Genomic DNA, 20178 nt, shown 5'->3' with positions numbered 1-20178 from the left:
TACCTTGGATCTTTTCTATTTGTCCTACTGTGACACCAATAGCATTAAATCGCATCGGCGACCCTGAGAAAAAGACAATGCGTGTGTGTGTATTCCTGTGTGTGTGTGCCGCCCGTTGCATGTCCCATGTTGTTGCATGCCAAATAAAGACCTCTCTAAAGAGGTCCTGCATTATATTATTATTATAAGCATACCTCTATGAGGTGCTTCAGCCATAGCAGCATTCACATGTTAACACTCAAGAAAAACACGCAAGAAGACTCTCCCCTCTTGAGAGTTTTAATTGGTATTTGATGTTTTCTGTGTCTCCAGTGATCAGATCATTTGATGTGAACAAGCCGGGTTGTGAAGTGGACGACCTTAAAGGTGGTGTGGCAGGAGGCAGTATTCTGAAGGGTGTGCTCAAGGTAAGACTTCTTTTCTCCACACATCCCTGCTCCCCTGTCAGTCTTTTAGTTTTTTCTATGCCACAAAATATTCCTCCAAAACAGAACCGGTGGATGTGGTTTATGATCACATGTTAGTGCATTGGCAACATTTTGTTATCTTTTTAATTTAATTAAATTTTTTATTTCTTGACTGTTGATACAAGCCAACATGAACTGTTCGAGCCTTGAGGTGGAGGATTATTCTCCTCCTCTGTTGCCTGGAGAAGGAAATGGGTCAGAGCATGTAGTAATTAGATCTTATTTATTAGTGGAGGAGACACTGTCTGAACCTGCTGCTGCTTGTGTTTAGGGAAGTCCCAATCAGAACGGAATTGGAGCCTTTTAATTAATCAGTATTGATCGTTATGGGCTATATTCAACTCTGGGATTTAAAAAAAAATTAAAATTAAAACTATTAACTCTTTGACGGCCACAAGCTTTCCCCATCTACACTGGCTAGGGCCAGCGTTATTGAACATTTTAGCGATGTTTGCAGACCCATCTTGTGTTCTGTATTATAGCTATGGAGACAATAGTATGGCTCATTTGACAGGCATTGTTCATAGTCCATTACTGACTAATTAGTTCATTTCTACACACTGTAGTTTGTTACACGCTAAACATCGCCCCTTTCCAAAATAATCCAGTCTTTTACCATAGATCGTGAGATATGACGCGTTATATGCAATAAGCCAAAATCGTTCTGGTTGAAATCCTGAAACCCCAAATACTCCAAAATCAAAGGTATATACCATGTACATATGTGCCATGACAAAATCATCATGGGGGGGGGGGGGGGGGGGGGTCGTTTCAACTAGAAACTGCGATCGTGTTTGTCGAGCATGTTTTACGTCCGGTAAAACACAAAACTGTGATCATTACAAAAACATGTTTCAGGTTCGGTAAAATAGACATAGAATATACCTTACCTTAGCCAGAAGGTATTCCAAAAAGAATAATTCCAAGTGATTGCATCGCCATCGCGATTACCTGTGTATATGTCAATACTCGTTTATATGGGAAATAGACTTTAGGCAACAAAATCTCGAGGCGATCGCTGTGTCACTCTGTCCAGGCAGGAGGAGGAGCCCTTGCAAAAAAAAGGAAAAGTGTATCCACACCAAGCCATTCCAGTTCAAAAGATAGGCGATACTGCCACCTGATAGATTCAATCGTCATTGCAATTCCAACGTAGGTAGATTAATTACAGACACCTAGAGGGCTCCGGCTGACCGTATAGAACGGGGATCAAAGGAAAATATCAAAGGATCAAAACCTGAGTATACTCAGGTTTTGGCTCTCAACGCATGGCGAGATAACCCGACTTTACTCTGGTTTGGCCGTCAAAGAGTTAAGGGAAAGTTGTGATGTTGGCAAATTTTTATTACCAGACATATCTTGCCTACCTTGGACAATATCACATTGGGACTCAGTATTGGCAGATACTCTAATAAATATGAATACAAATATTTGATTGGGATTTGATATATCACTTAAAGTTCTATTTTCAACCCCTCCCCTCTTTATAAAAATGTTAAATGCATTGGTACTAGACATATTTTCTGAAAATTCGCCTAAAAATACATACCTAAGTAAATGGAAGATTGCTCCACTTCTACAAGGGCCATTTGCATGTTCTTTGTATCTAGATGGCATCTATGGAACTCAGGGAATGTATTCCCAGTGCCAGAAATATTCCATCTGTTACTAGGCTTGAGTAAATTTGAATGAACCAAAGGAGAAAATCTATTTATTTTTTCATTCTTGACGGTGAATAACACCATGCTAACATTGACCAGACATGAACAATTTAGCATTCAGCACCTTCTTGAGATCAAGTGTACAAAAAATTCATTAAATGAATAAAGGGCAGATGATTTACAGATTGTAGATGCAGTACTGAATTTTGCCATCCGGACACATGCAATTTGAAATACCGTAATTCCTCTAATAGTAACCCCGGCTTGTATTTGTTTAAACTGTAGCGGATACCAGGCTTGTATTAGGAGGAGGCATGTAAAATAATAATAATAATTATTATTATTGTGTCAGTTTGAACCCAGTAAAATGTACTGGGTTCATTTATTGAAACCAAGTACTGTATGAAATATGGTAGTAAACAGTGCAATTACAGTTGGTCAAAAAAAGTTAAATAAAGTAAAATAGTGCAATCACAATACTGGTATAATAATAATAATAACTTCGTTTTATACAATTCTGAGGTAGGCTTACTCTCTTGTTAAACATTAACACCATACCATTATATGGTATTTACTGCACAGCCAGGCCAGCATATAACAACAATAACAAAATATATTACCTATTGTAACTGAGGGGTACAATTCCCTGACTGTATTAAATAAGTATGGTATCATTAAACCACTACTGTCTTATGTACATTACTACTGGCCATACAGTACACAGGTATATGAGATGAACACCTCCACAATGACACGGTTCCACACAAATCTTGGTTAGAATAATATTTATTAGCAGCAATAATAGTAGATTACATTACTTTACTTAGAGTCGCGCTTGTAAGGCGAAGAATGTGCGTGAATAAATCAAGAGCGTAAGTCCATTATAATATTACGCAGGAGATAATGAATACCACCTGTATCTTAGGAATTATATCTATGGTACACTAGTAGGGCAGCGGGAGATACTAGTAGGGTCCCTCCAGTTGTAGGCCAGCAAGGGGAGAGGATTTGTCGGTAACAAAAGTCTGGGTCAACGAAGAATAAGGAGACTCCAGGTACAGGAGACGGTGCAATAATCTCTTGATCCGCAGACGAATAACAGCTATTCTCCGGCATGCAGCTCCGCATGGAAGAAAGCTAGCCAGCCTCAGGCGTCTTAGAGGCGGGCTCGACGTTGCTCCTCACAGGGTAAATCCCACACAATTGTGGGTGTAGACGATTCTCCGCTCCATCAGCTACAGGACCAAAGCAAATATAATCCAGCCGAAAAGGGCTATGTAGTCGTCGGGTAGGTTATCCAGTGTACATATCCACACGGTCCTCGTCTAGGGCTCCTCGGATGAAGGCGCCAGGTTAAGCTGCCCAGCCTGGATAAGCACACTAGCTGGTACGAGGAAACGTTGGTAATGCTGGTCACTGTAGAACGGTAGCCGCACAATACACTATACATAAATAGACTATTACTGAATTAATAGAATAGGTCGAACTCGACGGTACAGCGTTAAACTCTGATACTTCAGCTATCAATTCGCACGCGGTCTCAATGCTCTATTTTGGGGCCAAACAGGCCCTACTTCACAGCACGTTGTATCGTGGTGTGAGGCTTCACTTGGGTAACTCGAACTACTTCTGTATTCACCTGCGCCGTATTTATACGTTAGGTGAACAAACTAGTACCAGCCTTATTCCTGTCTCGTATTCTTGCGCAGAGCCGGTCATGTCCAGGCATGTCTTTGGCGGTGACTTTGAACTAGACCTTGGGGGTATGGCAGTGGCGCCTAGTGGATCGCTATCCAATAGAAGAACGAAATATTATGGTCTGTACTAGGTAAAGGGATATTCCGTGTATATGTACAAAGAATACACAAGGGATATCAGACGATATACAAATACTATACAATATATATCAAGTAATAAATATATATATTCGGTTTAATCTGATCCTTCGTAACAGCCGCCTCCTAATTAGTCCCACCTAATTAGATAAGCAGAGACAGATTAACCGCACTGTCCACTACTCAATGTCAGTTGTGAGGGTAGGGCAGTTCACAAAGTCAGGGGGTCATGGTCGTCATCAAAAGTGTCGGGGAGCCTTGGCAACTCTATCAGCCTCGCCACGGGTCTGGTATATGTCCGCCCTTGGACGAGCACTTCTGCCGCTCTGACCTTTCCGTCGGCACCAGTGATCACTTTGCTTACGCGGCCGGCCGGCCACATAGCTCGGGGTAGTGACTGGTCGATAATCATGACGACTGTTCCTTCTGTCAAATTGTCTCTTTCTTTCACCCATTTCTGGCGGGTCTGTAGAGACGGTAGATAGTGGAGGAGGAAACTGTTCCAAAACTTGTCAGCCAATACTTGACTGTACCTCCACATTCTTCGGCCATTCGCTTCTTCAGGCCTGTACACTGTCTGTGGGAGCGCGGGGTCCAGCCGCCCCATCAAGAGAGTGTTGGGGGTGACTGGGTCGACATCTGCTACATCACTTGAGACGTAACCGAGGGGCTTTGAGTTCAATACTCCCTCGATCTCCGTGAGGACTGTGGTGAGGACTTTTTCCGCCACGGTCTGGGCCCCAAGCACGGCGTACAGGGCTGTCTTTATTGAACGTACTTCTCGTTCCCAAGTTCCACCGAAGTGAGGTGCACTCGGGGGATTAAACTGGAAATCAATCTGAGAGGGAGCGAGGTGGGTCTTAAGTTCTGGGCCCATAGCTTGGAAGCTCTCTCTCAGCTCTCTTTCTCCGCCTTTGAAGTTTGTCCCGTGATCAGACAATAATATAGACTGTTTCCCTTTCCGCAATGTGAATCTCCGGAAGGCCATAAGGAATGAGTCCGTACTCATGGTGGGAAGGAGTTCTATGTGTATCGCTCGGGTGGTCATGCATTTGAATACAATACCCCACCGCTTCTCCGTCCCTCTTCCTTTCTTTACATACAGCGGGCCGAAACAGTCCATACCGGTGGAGTGAAAAGGCTTGTCGCCGAGTCGGAGGCGACAGGGGGGTAGGTCAGCCATCCGGGGTATACTGGGCTGTGCTCGCCATTTACGACAGTCTAGACAGGTCCGCTGGAAGCGTCGTACTGCTTCTCTTCCTTGCAGTATCCAATAACGACGTCTGATCTCCGCGAAGACTCTCTCTGCCCCGGCGTGGTGCACGTCCTCGTCGTATTTCTTTATGATGAGCTCTGTGACCTTGTGTCGGCTGTTGAGAACTATCGGGAACTTGACGTCATCCGGTAAGTCTGGGGCTCTACTCAGACGACCACCCACTCTGATGAGATTATGGGCGTCGCTCTCAGGGGCTAAGTGGAGCAGTCTGCTGTCTGACGGGACTGGCTTTGATCCCTGCAGACAGTCTAGCTCGTCGGGGAACGAGTCTCTCTGGGCTCGCTGTAGCAGAAGGAGTTCTGCTTCTTCGTAGTTAGCTGCAGTAATGTCAGTAGTGGGCTGAACCTCTGGGTGGTGCCACAGGAATGTCTTTAGCTGCGCACTCTCAAGGGTGAGGCAGTCGTCTATGTTGGGATCTGTGGGGACGATTGTGTGTGTCAACCCACAGAACATAGATTTCTTCTTCTCTGCCTCCTCTTCACTCGCCTCCCGTGGGGTGGGTGTAGGCCACTCTTCTTCCGGGAGCTTGAGGAACTCGGGACCGTCACTATATAGATTGTGACGGGTGAGGTCATCCAGGGACATTCCCCGTGTGATGACATCAGCTGGGTTCTGTTTTGTGTCCACATACCTCCAGCATGCTGCTTCTGTTAAATCTTGGATCTCTGTGATTCTGACTCCCACGAAGACCTTGTATCTACACGAATCGGACTGGATCCATGTGAGTACGGTCATGGAGTCTGACCACAGGATTGTTCTTTGCACCGGGATGGTGAGTTCACGTTGGATTAACGTGGCGAGTTGCGCTCCTGCTAGGGCTGCGCAGAGCTCTAGACGCGGGATAGATTGTTGCTTGCGGGGGGCTATTCTTGAGCGAGCCAGGATGAAGGCAGTATGTATTTCTCCTCCCTCCTCTCGGGCCTGCAAGTAGGCCACCGAACCGTAGGCTACTTCGGAGGCGTCGCTGAAGACGTGCAGGTCCATCTGGCACGTCTCCGGCCTCACTGTGGGTGGGAAGTAGCTGCGGCGTATGTTGACACCTGGGAGCGAGCTGAGTTCTATCTCCCACTCTCTCCATGTGGAGGCAAGGTGTTCGGGTATGGGGTCGTCCCAGCCCTGGTCCTTGTCCCATAACGCTCTTACAATCATCTTTGCCCTGGTGGTGTAAGGTAGAATACATCCCAACGGGTCATATTGTCTGGCGAGTGTTCTGTATACACTCCGTCTTGTGGTCGGTAGTGAAGTCGACCTTCCCTGCTCCTTGGTCAGGGGTGTGTGTTTATAATGGAGCGAGTCTGTTTTGAAGCACCAGACTAGTCCTAATGTCATTTCTTGGGCTTCTCCTGGGATGGTCGCCATCCAGGTCTCGCTGCTTGCTGCCTTGTCCTCTGGGGAGAGGCTGCGCAATACTTGAGGGTCGCTGCTGGCCCACTGCCGGAGATCAAAGCCGCCTTTGATCAGGGAGGCGCGGAGCTTGAGTAGGAGGGCCTCGGCTTCTTCTGGCGTCGAGACGCTTTGCAGACAGTTGTCCACGTAGAAACTATTTCCTACACTTTGTCGGACCTCTTCATCAGCTGCTGGGTCTTCTACGACGTGTTTTTGCAGTGCGAACGTAGCACAGCATGGGCTGCATGTGGTTCCGAAAGGGAGGACTTCCCATTGATAGATGGATGATTGCTCATCCCCGATCCTCTCTCTCCATAAGAACCGCAGCAGGGGCTTGTCCTCTTCCACTAGTCGCACCTGCAGGAACATCCCTTTGATGTCGCCGCTGATGGCCACCTTGTCTTGGCGGAAACGTAGCAACACGCCTAGTAGAGAGGGGCCGTGTGTTGGGCCGGGCAAGAGCTCTTTATTCAGATTTTGTGATCCGATCTGGTAGCTGCAGTTAAACACAATACGATCCTTGCCGTTGTGGTGGACTTTGTGGTGTGGCACGTACCATGATTCGGTCGTCTGATCGGCCTCTTTAATGTCAATTTTCTTTATGTGTCCCGCTGTGATTAGCTTGTCAATCTCAGCGCGGTACACAGTAGCTTGAGCGGGGTCTCTGGCTAGGCGCCGCTCTGTGTTCGATAGATACCGCTCCGTCGCTTCTTTTGGGGCGTGGAAGGTAGGCATACCCTCTCGCCTCAGGAGTGGAGTTGCGTATCTCATCACTCCGTTGACTTTGACTCTCTTTGTCCCCCGCTCGAGGAGGGCTATGGCATAAATGTCTTCCTTGGAACGAATGTGTTCTTTTCGTTCTTAAAGGGCATTGTCTCTAGTGTCCATAGCCTCTCGACGTGCTGTAGGAGGGTGGTGTCTTCTTCTGTCACTCTGGAGTGGAGGCAGCTAGTGGCTGCTGTTCGGTTGGGAGACCTGGAGAGGGGGCCTTGTAGTGTCCATCCTAGGCGGGTCTCGACTGCTGCTGGACAGCCTCTGGGCCCAGTGTGGACCCGGTCCATCGGGACGATGAGGTGTGCATGGTCGGATCCTATCAGCAGGGTCGGGGTGGCACCGTCTATGAGCGGTATAGGTAGTTGACGCAGGTGCACATATTTATCCATCAGCTTGGCGATGGGGTAGGTGTACTGCGACAGGCCTATGTCTTGGCTGGTGAAAGTGTTAGTGATCCTATACCGTCTCTCTGGCTGCCCGCTTGCTGCGATAGTGAAGGAGACGTTCTCGCCCTTGATCGTCTTCAGGTCTCTTCTTATTGTCCGAATCGTCATCGTTTCTTCGCTCCCCAGCTGGGCCGCAGTGGACGCGAGGAGAAGGGTCTTCTCTGACCCGTCGTCAAGGACGGCGTAGGTGTCCATGACCTTGTCTTCGTAACTCAATGTTACGCGGACCACCTTCAAGAGCACCCGGGCGCCCCCGCTGCTGGCGGGGTCAATGTACATAACACTTGCCTTTGTGCTGCTTGAGGGTGCAGGCTTTCTTCTGTTACTGTCATGTAGGACGTCCAAGTGGGCTCCGTCACACCGACTGCACCTCTTCTTTAAGCGGCACTCGGCTGCCATGTGACTGCGCGCACATCGGTAACAGCGTCGGTTGGACTTTATCCATTGACTCACCTCGTCGGCGGTCATCTTCTTGAACGTGTCACATTGTGACAGCCAGTGTTCCTTTTCGCAGTACGGGCATACAATCTTCCACTTCTCTTTCATCGAGGGGGTCCTGTGGTTCTTGTTGCTCGGTACTGATTCGGCTTGGTGCATGACGGTCACCAGCCTGTGGCCATCGTTTGCTCTCCTAGGTCCCTCTCTGGAGCTTGGCGTGCTCCGCACGAACGTATCCAACCATAGGCTGTTGACTTCTCTCGCCAGGAAGTCGGCTAGGTCTAGGAGGGATGGCTCGGGACCGTTAGGATCACGGTGGTCTCTTTGCCGCCTGAAGCGCTCTTGTCGGGCGGGCGGAAGCTTCTCTAAAATCCTCAACATTAGAGTTCGCGTACAGTTCGTGCATACCCTTTTCCTTTTGTGCCCCCAGCATCCCTACCAGGGATTGTACCTTGATCGACAGGTCATCTAGTGAGCGATTGTCTGTGGCTGGGGGTAGACTGTCAATATTCCTTATCTCTTGTATTACGTAGTCCCATATGCGTCCATAACGTTGGTCGAGGGCTGCTAGAGCCGCTGTGTATGGGGTAGTAGAGGTGGAATATGCCAGCGCTATATTGTGTGCTCTGGGCACCTTCAGGTGCTTGAGTAGGATAGCATACTTGTACGGTTCATCTGTTACATCGGACATCATTGTCTCTAAGCACATTCGTAGCTCTGTGTACTGTGCTCTGTTCTCGTGTGTGAAGTCCGGGAACGTCGGTGTGCCAAGGTACGATGCCATGGATGGCTGGCACATCGGTGAGCGTTGGAGGAGAGGCCTCCTAGGCGAGTCTCCTCTTACGTGTCGTGGTGGGCTGGTACCTGTCGGGTACCAAGGCCCGCGTACCCAGGTGCTGTTCCTCGGGGCTGGTTGTGCGTCAAGCTCCCCCGTGAATTGAGTCGGGGGTCTGTAGCGCAGAGCCGCGGGGGTAAAGTCTGGGCTGTACTGGACCTCCTGGTCCTGTGGAGTACGGTGATGCTGTTGGGCTTGACTCTCCTCCTCTCCCTCTTCTTCTTCCTCTGCCAGGTCATCTAGATCCTGTAGTCGTCTATTTAGTCTCTCCGCGGCATAGGCCGGTTCTTCCCTGTTGCTGGGTCTCGCTTGGACCGGTCGGGGAAGGGGTTCGGAGAGGGGTATAGGCTCTCTCTGTTGGCCGGGCTCAGGGTCGCTTGATCGGGTAGGGGAGGGTGCCCTAGACCCTTGTCTTGACGAGGCCCTTGAGCCCCGTGCGGAGGGAGGGGGGGTTGCCCTGGCAATCAGTTGCTCCATTATCTGCGCTTGTAATCGGTCGCGCTCGGCTTCGCGCTTGGTGTGAGCGAGGTCGCGCTCTGTTTCGCGTTGGGCACCGGCGGCGGCGCGCTGGGCTTCGCCGCGGTCTCTTTCCATATTCTCTTCCGTCTGGAGGAGTCTAGTCTAGGCGTATGCGGTCTTCGTCACTCCGTTGCTGCGCCTGGAAGCGCTCTCGCTCGGTCGCAGAGTGTTCGCGTTCACTAAGGGCTTGCGCTTGGAGTTTCGCGTGGAAGCGTTCTTGTTCCATGGAAGAATGTTCGCGCTCGCTAAGCATCTGTGCTTGGAGTCGATCGCGTTCGGTTGAGGCTGCCAGGGTGGCGATAAAGGCCTGCGCCAGCATCTTGTCCGCCTCGCTGGGGGAAGACACTGGTAGAGGTGATCGGCTTCTGGTAGTACTCGTTGGAGATCCGTTCTCCTGTCGCGTACCGAGGAGGTCTATCTCCTGGGTGCGCGTCTCTTCTGGTCGTGGGTCAGGTTCCGTCCCTGGAGGGCTTTCTTTATCCTGGAGCTCTCCGGGGACTACCTCGTTGACGTTGGCGGGGGGTAAAGTCATGTCAGGTCCCTCCTGGTCCCCCCCGTGAGCTTGGTCAGTTACGTTAGAACCCACTAGGGTCTCTACTGGCGGGGTCGCCTGGTCGGTAGGGTTTGGCATACTTTTACTATCCGCTTTTTCCGCGTTTAACGTCTGTAGAAAGCTAGGTAGTATACTGGCAGCATAGTCCTCTAGGTACTGAGGTGGCTGCCGTCTGCGCTGCGGGCGATCTATTTTAGGAGAACCGTTTGTGGAGTGTTCATCATTGGCCATGTCAATATTAATACTATATTAATATTACGCTAGTTAGCCTCCGGCTCGAAGGACCAATTGTAACTGAGGGGTACAATTCCCTGACTGTATTAAATAAGTATGGTATCATTAAACCACTACTGTCTTATGTACATTACTACTGGCCATACAGTACACAGGTATATGAGATGAACACCTCCACAATGACACGGTTCCACACAAATCTTGGTTAGAATAATATTTATTAGCAGCAATAATAGTAGATTACATTACTTTACTTAGAGTCGCGCTTGTAAGGCGAAGAATGTGCGTGAATAAATCAAGAGCGTAAGTCCATTATAATACGCAGGAGATAATGAATACCACCTGTATCTTAGGAATTATATCTATGGTACACTAGTAGGGCAGCGGGAGATACTAGTAGGGTCCCTCCAGTTGTAGGCCAGCAAGGGGAGAGGATTTGTCGGTAACGAAAGTCTGGGTCAACGAAGAATAAGGAGACTCCAGGTACAGGAGACGGTGCAATAATCTCTTGATCCGCAGACGAATAACAGCTATTCTCCGGCATGCAGCTCCGCATGGAAGAAAGCTAGCCAGCCTCAGGCGTCTTAGAGGCGGGCTCGACGTTGCTCCTCACAGGGTAAATCCCACACAATTGTGGGTGTAGACGATTCTCCGCTCCATCGGCTACAGGACCAAAGCAAATATAATCCAGCCGAAAAGGGCTATGTAGTCGTCGGGTAGGTTATCCAGTGTACATATCCACACGGTCCTCGTCTAGGGCTCCTCGGATGAAGGTGCCAGGTTAAGCTGCCCAGCCTGGATAAGCACACTAGCTGGTACGAGGAAACGTTGGTAATGCTGGTCTCCGTAGAACGGTAGCCGCACGATACACTATACATAAATAGACTATTACTGAATTAATAGAATAGGTCGAACTTGATGGTACAGCGTTAAACTCTGATACTTCAGCTATCAATTCGCACGCGGTCTCAATGCTCTATTTTGGGGCCAAACAGGCCCTACTTCACAGCACGTTGTATCGTGGTGTGAGGCTTCACTTGGGTAACTCGAACTACTTCTGTATTCACCTGCGCCGTATTTATACGTTAGGTGAACAAACTAGTACCAGCCTTATTCCTGTCTCGTATTCTTGCGCAGAGCCGGTCATGTCCAGGCATGTCTTTGGCGGTGACTTTGAACTAGACCTTGGGGGTATGGCAGTGGCGCCTAGTGGATCGCTATCCAATAGAAGAACGAATTTTTTTTTTTTTTATCCACTTTTTCTCCCATTTTTCTATATTTTCTCCCATCCCAATTTCGTATCATCCAATTCAACCCTCCCCTGTCACGAACGCTGTTTCTTGCCTCCCACAAGCCGGCTGCAATGTGGACTAAGTCATACATAGCACAAGTCCCCTCCGGTACTTGAGGTAACAGCAGTCGCATCTTTTCACCTGCGCAGCTCGATCTCTGTGTCGAGGAGTAACGCGTGGGAGGCTCACGCTGCCCCCGACACTTCCTGATTCTACTGCGCAGGCGCACCAACCGACTTGTAGGAGTCGCTTGTTCACAACGTTCGATCCCCACCCTTCAGTTTTCCCTCCCCGTAATACGGCCAATGTGTATTACTGCAGACGACCAGCTAAACTGAAAACAATGTGGAGAGCTGGATTCGAACACGCGAATCCTAGCGTCTCCACACTGGTGGCGAGTGCCTTGCCCACTACACCACCTAGCCGCCCTAGAAGAACGAAATATTATGGTCTGTACTAGGTAAAGGGATATTCCGTGTATATGTACAAAGAATACACAAGGGATATCAGACGATATACAAATACTATACAATATATATCAAGTAATAAATATATATATTCGGTTTAATCTGATCCTTCGTAACACCTATGGTAAATCCGTTGAGGGAAATACCGTAATTCCTCTAATATACATGAAACCCGGCTTGTATTAGGAGGCCGGCTTATAATTGCTTAGCTCAACAGCGCACCCGGTCATTAATAGAGACCCGGTTTTTAATTGAATACCGGTTACTATTAGAGGAATTAAGTTCAAGTTCTTTAATAGTTGTCATACAGAAGTACAGAATACTTTCATACAAAATGCTTCTTACTGTTACGCTCCAGAGACTGTGCTAGACAAGATAGTATCAAATAACATAATATAGCATGTAATTTAGAAGAAGAAAAATGAGGTCACAGTGTTCGGTATAGACATATGTACAATGTTCTGAGTTACCATATAATATACAATACTATGCAGTGTACTAATGTACAGTACTATCTAGTGCAAAGCAGAAATGGGATGAGGTACAATTTTAGGTACAATTTACAGTAAGGTGTACGAGTTGTAGTGCAATCCTTCATCAATAAATATAAAGTGTGGGGGGTGGGTGCTACAGTGTGTTTGTTTAAAGTGGGTGTGTGCTATAAAGTGTGTGGAGTGGGTGCTACAGTGTGTTTGTTTAAAGTGAGTGTGTGCGTGTGGATGTGTGTGCTATGTGTGTTTGGTGGTTGTTGTTGTGTAGTGTTCATTCATTGTTCGTTTAGCAGCCTGATGGCCTGGGGATAGAAGCTTCTTCTGAGTCTTTCTGTGCTCGCCTTGAGACTCCGGTATCGCTTGCCTGACCGCAGCAGTTCAAAGAGGCAGTTGTTCGGGTGACTGGAGTCTTTAATGATTCTCTTAGCCTTGCCCTTGCAACGCTTGTTGTAAATGTTCTGGAGGGTGGGGAGCCCCCCTCCAATTGTGCGTTCGGCTGAACGTGTCACTCTTTGTAGTCTGCTTCGGTCTTGTGCAGTGCTATTCCCAAACCAGGAGGTGATGTTGCCGGTCAAGATGCTCTCTATTGTACATGAGTAGAAGTTCTTAAGGATCTTCTGACTGACTTGGAACTTCCTTAGGCGTCTGAGGAAGTAGAGGCGTTGTCGTGCCTTCTTCACAACACTGTCAATGTGTGTGGTCCATGTCAAGTCCTCGGATATGTAGGCTCCGAGGTACTTAAAGCTGTTGACTCTCTCAACCGGTGCCCCGTCGATGCTGAGGGGGCTGTAGTCCTTGACTATAGACTGTATGAATATAGAATATCAGGTCTATAAATTACCCTATTATGGCCAAGTCACACATCTATGGATCAGGCCAAATCTCCTCTTTCCAATGGCAGAGTTCAATCTGGATTTAGTACCACCAGGTGCCCCTGACAGGGTAGCAAAAACCGTGAATGAAATCTACTGTAAGTACAGTAACTTTTTTTGTAATGCAAAATGTGGCACCATTTTTTATCTGATTGCGCCGTGTTTTTTTCCCTAGACGTTCACAGAAAGGTAAATAAACGAACTACTTCTATTTAATGGCAATAACGTTCAGGTTTGTTCGACCCGTGAGACATAATCATGAAAAATAACGATGAAAAATTATTTCACGTCAGACGGCTCCAAGTTTGACAGGAGCTGGCGTGAGCTGGGTAGTGTAGTTTTTTTTATTTGAAAGCCCTGGGTCTCTCCTTTTAAAAGACTACACTCAATTTTGGCTGCACCACTTCCTCGCGTCATGCGCCGGTTTCCGACTCAATGCGTTGAGATTTCTATAAACTCATATTTCACCAACACTTGCCCTGTAAACAAACGTAGTGCTGAAAATATATACTTTGACTGCTGTTTTGACAGTTAGGGTCTTTACTCTTGTCTACATTTGAAAAAAAGACATGCAACATTAATTAAATTAAATCTGTATGATCGATTTATGGCGTGATATGAATCTCGGCCCTGTACCGGGCCTGTTGGGCTTAAGGATGTCAAATCAAATTGACCCCTGTTCAACCCCCATAGGTTGCATTCAGAAATATGTCAAATTGTGGAAGTTGGCGATGTCATACATTTTTTATTCAGTCAAATATCAGAAATGAATTTGTCTGCTTAGTTCTGCTACCAATCTCTAACCCCCCCCCCCCCCCTTTTCTCTATTCCTCCTCTCAGGTGGGCCAGGAGCTGGAGGTGCGTCCTGGCATTGTGTCCAAAGACCAGGAAGGAAAGCTGATGTGCAAACCCATCTTCTCCAAGATCGTCTCTCTGTTTGCCGAACACAACGACCTGCAGTACGCTGCCCCAGGAGGCCTTATCGGTAGGACTTAATTTGTACACGCATGTGATCTTGGATGTTTTTAATCTTAGTGTCGTGTTGTTTTAATCATTCATATGACATGCACTGAGGAAGGAGATGAGGAGAGAAGACGGCGGAATCGCTCAAAGACTTTTGAAAGGATTTTGATGTACTGGTAACTGAAAGTTGTGGGAGGCAACGGCCACCACATGGTTTAATGTAGAGAAGATGATCTTATTATCCCAAGGGGTTGTGTCGTTGTAAAACAGTATGAAACATCTGGTGAATAAGAACATAAAAATGTATGAGTAATAGAGACAATATATGAAAATATATACCAAATGTATACATTATTTTATAAAATAAGAGATTAACACATTCCTCGCCAACCACATATATATACGTGATTGGGAGCCGACGCTTGACGGCCAACCACATATATATACGCGTTTAACTCGTTATTTCTTTTATTCGCTATTGCCATTCATAATTCATCGAGGCACCTTGTGCATACTGTTCTGAGTGTGTGTGCGATTGCAGACGGTCAATACCGCCCCCTAACGCATTGTGGCAGCAATTGCACTACATTAGAAACGCTGTGGTTTGTTATCTGGGCCGAGCTGAGCCGTGCAGGCGGGGTTTAAATACTCCCGCGAGGTAACCTGTTTCAACTATACATCTGCGAGGAAAAAAATCTAATCTACGAATTCCAATCTGGCTTCAGAACATCCCACTCCACTGACGCATGCCTTCTCTATTTAAACGACCACATCAAACAAGAGGTGGACGCGGGCAAATACTGAGGCATGGTCATGCTGGACCTACAAAAGGCCTTCGACACTGTCAATCACACCATTCTGATTGACAAGCTAAAAGCAATTGGTTTTGATAGTCTTGTTATCAGTGAGCTGGATGCAATCCTACCTGGAGGGGAGAGAACAGATGGTGGAGGTAAACTGTACCCTATCCCCCCCCCTCCCAGTGAGCTGTGGTGTTCCACAAGGAAGCATACTAGGACCGCTACTGTTCCTAATTTATGCAAATGACATGTCGTCAGCTTGTGACTGCAACTTGTTCCTGTTCGCGGATGACTCAGCCCTGCTGGTCTCTGACAAGAACAAGTTACAGGTTGAAAAAACCCTCGGCTCGGAACTAGGCAAAATCTGCATATGATTATCTGCTCGCTGATAACAAACTATCATTACACCTGGGCAAAACAGAGTCCATTCTCTTCGGTTCAAATAACAAACTCAGCAAGACCGACGGCTTCTCAGTTACAGTGGGTGACAATATTGTCACAAGGAAAGATGAAATTACATACCTAGGTTCCATCCTAGAGGCAAATCTTTCCTGTGACAAAATGGCATCCAATGTAATAAAAAAAAGTCAACCAACGAACTAGATTTTTGTACCGGATCTCCTTTCTGGTAAACAAGAATACCCTGAAGACTCTGGCAGGAGCACTCATTCAAGGGTACTACGACTATGCTTGCACCTCATGGTACCAAAGCACCTCAAAGGCGCTAAAAACAAAATTAGAAACATCTCAAAACAAACTGGTCAGACTACTGCTTGACCTTACTCCTAGAACCCACCTCACCCCTGCCCACTTTGACAAACTAGGATGGCTTAGAGTAGACGACAGAGTACAGCAACTTGCAATGGGCCTGGTCTACAAGATACACTCCACGACCAAGGTACCCATGTACATGTCAAAATACTTCCCAAAGGTCAGTGAATACCACGATCACAACACCAGAGGGAGCTCCACAAATCATGTTAAACCCAGATTCGGCTCAAACGAGACTAAACACGTTTCGCAATTATGCCACATCAATGTGGAACGCCCTACCCAAAGCTGTAAAGGAATGTGAATCACTACCCACTTTCAAAACCACTCTCAAAGAACACCTACGGGAGACTGCAATTCGAAACTGGCCCCTGTAAATGTTCTAACCCAACCCCCTCCAATATACAGTAAATGACCAAGTATGGTTTCGTCAATATTCCAATGTACAGTTTTGCTTGTACAGTGTCCCCCACGCGCCTCGCTCCAGGGCCCTTTTCATTCTTGCATGAGGAAGGATAGTAACGATAATCTAGCGTTGATTTCAGGATGATTAGATAATCAGGCGAAAAATGGCAACGTGTTTAGTGGATTCCACTAAAACGCTATTATCGCGTCTTTTCCTGGGATTACTAAGCATCACCAAAACTGTAGTCCTATTCAAAACGGAAATGTACGGATGAAAAAACAATGTGTTTTGTGCATGTTGACTGGAAGCAACTCACTGACAATCGACGGGTGTATTAGACCCATAGCTATAATATAAGATATATTTTAAGCACTCGCAAGTGAACAAAGCGCCCCTTTGACTTACAGCACTGGCGTTCTATACAGAAGGTAAACAGCGACCCCTGGCCGTGAATGTGTTAAAGGAGTAGAACGGGTTTAAAGGACCATACCAGTCTAAATATGAGTTTTTGCCCATTTACTAATGAGCACATATTTTACGTTACTGCTGACAATTTTCTTTACTTAAAGTTTTTGCTTTGTTTACCTTTTTTTTTGTTTTTATAATTTTTTTATTTAAATTCTAACATTATGTTGATGAACCATATAATTATATTGAAGAAACCTACCCGATGAGCAGGTTGGCACCTTGCATGGTTGCCTCTGCCGTCGGTGTGTGAATGTGAGGAACAAATTGTAAAGCGCTTTGGATAAAAGTGCTATATAAATTTACCATTTATAAACAAAGTAATTTACACGATTGAGTTTGGATCATATCATTGTACAGAAATATACACATGTGATACTATTGTATGAAGACATACAACACTGTACCTCTGTCTGTGTGTTCCGTGACTCATATGACTCTTTGTCTCGTCGTAGGTGTGGGAACTAAAATCGATCCCACACTGTGCCGAGCGGATCGTATGGTGGGCCAGGTGCTGGGTGCAGTCGGAGCGCTGCCAGAGATCTTCACGGAGTTGGAAATCTCCTACTTCCTGCTCAGGAGGCTACTGGGAGTCCGCACGGAAGGAGACAAGAAGGCTGCGAAGGTGAGCAGCGCATCGCCGCAGGACCTGTAGTCAGTCTGTCTCGTCGGGTCTCCTGAAAACTGTATGGGAGACATGATATGGGAAAATTATTTGTGTATGTGAGTTTGTTAAAAAGGAGTGAGAGAGAGAGAGGATGGACGGACAAGACTAGACATGACATTTTTTTTAAAGCAGAAATGATGAGTAAGAGACATTAAACGAGAAATTAAAGTGAAAACCAAAGCCCAAATACTACATGTTTCAAACTGAAGTTTCATTATTTCTTGGATGCAAAGCACCTACTGGTAATGTCAGTCACTGACCGCTCTGCCCATAATGGTCACTCACAGGCATTGCACTTTGTAAGACGAAGACTCACAGACATGGCGCTTGGCATGAACTGTAGATGGGGTCAAAGGGCAAAGATACTCCACTCTTGTATTATAGATAAGACTTTAAACCTGTTAAACCCAGTGTCTTTAGAAATTACTACGATACAATCATATGCACAACGGTGGTGTTCTGATTCAACACAGAACCAAATGAGGACATGTGATCTCATCCTGTTGTACTTTCTTTTTTGTTCTACCCCTACAGGTCCAGAAGCTGTCGAAGAACGAAGTGTTGATGGTGAACATTGGTTCTCTCTCAACGGGCGGCCGTGTCAGTGCCGTGAAGGCTGATCTGGCCAAGATAGTGCTGACCAACCCTGTCTGCACGGAGGTCGGGGAGAAGATCGCACTCAGCCGTCGTGTGGAGAAACATTGGCGGTAAGGAGGGGAGAGAGAATTTACCTATCTCAAGCTCCGCCCTCTTTTTGTCCGAGGGAAGCGACCAGTTGCGATTGGAGGATCAAGGGCAGGGCTTGAGATAGGTCAATTCATTCACTAAGGACATAATGTACAATATGAATGTACAGACACTTTCCCATCAGCAAATCGTCGCTGTCTGATGATAACCACTTATCTCAATATTTTTCTTAATTTTTATTCTCTAAATTAATGTTTAGTAATGTTGTTTCTCTATCATGTGAGCCAGTTTTATGACCCTAGGACATATGAAACACATTGAAAACCCAATCTATGACTTTAAAAATACATGGGTGGATCAGAAAATTACGCTATTTTTCGGAATTCCTAAAAAGTTTTGGAGATTAGTTGTTTTCATCCAACAGCGACTAAATGGATGTTAGACATAAGGCTTGTTTGAGATGAGCTAGGCCTGCCCACGGCCTTGCCGAGCGTGTTGCATGGCGGTTAGAATGTTGTCCGACTTGCTCTGGAAATCTGACTGTGCGAGCCGCGGAAATCTCACGGTAGCGAGGCGCTCGCAGTTTTCAGGGCTAGGCGACGCAGTTGCTCTCCACCGACTGCTCAACCTCATGCATGATGGGAAACGACTTGCTCTGGTTTGCGCAAAGCGCCCATTGGCTCAGAAAAGTTGTAACCACCCACAAGGAAGTTATGAGACGTCTATCTTATCGTCTTAGTGTTATAGTATTTCTACCTGTTCTACCTCTCATAGACCCCCCACATAAAATCCAAAGGATAATTAGCTGGCCAAACATCAGTGCTCTCGAAATTATAATTAGCCGAAACTATTATATATAGGCCTATATCTCGTTGCACACATCTTACATGATAAAGCGTCTGCTGAATAATTCTGTTTTGCCTATATATATATATATATATATATATATATATGTGTGTGTGTGTGTGTGTGAGAACGCGATATCTGCCATTGCGAGGCGAGCAGGCTAGTCAACTCAAGAAGTGTTCGACTTTTTGACTCCTCTCCCGGCTGTAATCGGCTACTCTCGCTTGCTTTCGAGGCGAGCCGAAAGTAATCTCAAACAAGCCTATAGACTCGTGATAGATGGTTTTATTGCTTACCTGCTTTTATTGATTGATATCGATATTTGTCTAAATTGGTTCTATCCTTTCTTCTTCAGTCTGATTGGCTGGGGCCAGATCAGGAGGGGCGTGACCATCACGCCCACAGTGGACGATGACTGAAGAACGAACCAGGAAGTTTGTCACTATGGCGACGCTCCCATCAACCTGGAAAACACACCCATCACACTGTTTTTCATACATCAGGAAGGACTGAGGGGGAAAGAAGGAAACTAAAGAGGAGACGTCTCAGTAGTTACAAGATGCTTCCTCGCTCTGTCCCCTCTCCTTCCTCTGCACTCTTCCACATAGGACAGGTGAAAGCAAGCAGATTTGGCTTCAGCCATACATATTACTGTCACCTGCCCTTTATTTTACTGCAGAGGAGGAACTGGAGATGGGGAGATGAGGCCCCTTTAGACTATTAAGATTTATTCCAATGGGGGGGGGGGGGGGGGTGATATAAGGGCAACTCGATGCCAAGCGTCTTTCAAAGCAGGACTAGGGGCTTATTCATTTGTTTGCAATCCTCACACGACATTTAGAAATAAAAATGCATACATGCAGAGCGTACGGACTCATCAGTATCGAGGGGGAATTTTATGCCTATTCTATGTTGGATATTTTTTATTTGATGAGCGTTGATTTGTGTTGCAGCCTTCTGAATAAGCACCTGGTCTGGTTTCTAAATGCCACAGGGGGCGGGGGGGGGGGGGGGGGGGGGCAGTACA

General features: G+C 46.7%; 1 protein-coding gene across 1 annotated transcript in view; it reads left to right on the top strand.

The window, feature by feature from the left end:
- LOC311238201 (eukaryotic translation initiation factor 2 subunit 3) overlaps positions 1 to 20143 on the top strand; it is a 34043-nt gene extending 13900 nt beyond the window's left edge. Inside the window, exons 8-12 of the mRNA XM_084326223.1 lie at positions 313 to 407; positions 14387 to 14531; positions 17407 to 17576; positions 18153 to 18325; positions 19507 to 20143. Of these exons, the coding sequence (XP_084182349.1) occupies positions 313 to 407; positions 14387 to 14531; positions 17407 to 17576; positions 18153 to 18325; positions 19507 to 19570 (647 nt within the window). The 3' untranslated portion in view covers positions 19571 to 20143. The remainder of the gene's footprint in view (positions 1 to 312; positions 408 to 14386; positions 14532 to 17406; positions 17577 to 18152; positions 18326 to 19506) is intronic.
- Positions 20144 to 20178: the final 35 nt, after the last annotated feature.

Source organism: Notolepis coatsorum (assembly GCF_963971535.1).
Source record: "Notolepis coatsorum genome assembly, chromosome: 12".
In the NCBI taxonomy this organism is placed as follows: domain Eukaryota; kingdom Metazoa; phylum Chordata; class Actinopteri; order Aulopiformes; family Paralepididae; genus Notolepis; species Notolepis coatsorum.
The sequence above is the reverse complement of the archived record's forward strand: the minus strand, read 5'-3'. Positions and strand labels throughout refer to the sequence as shown.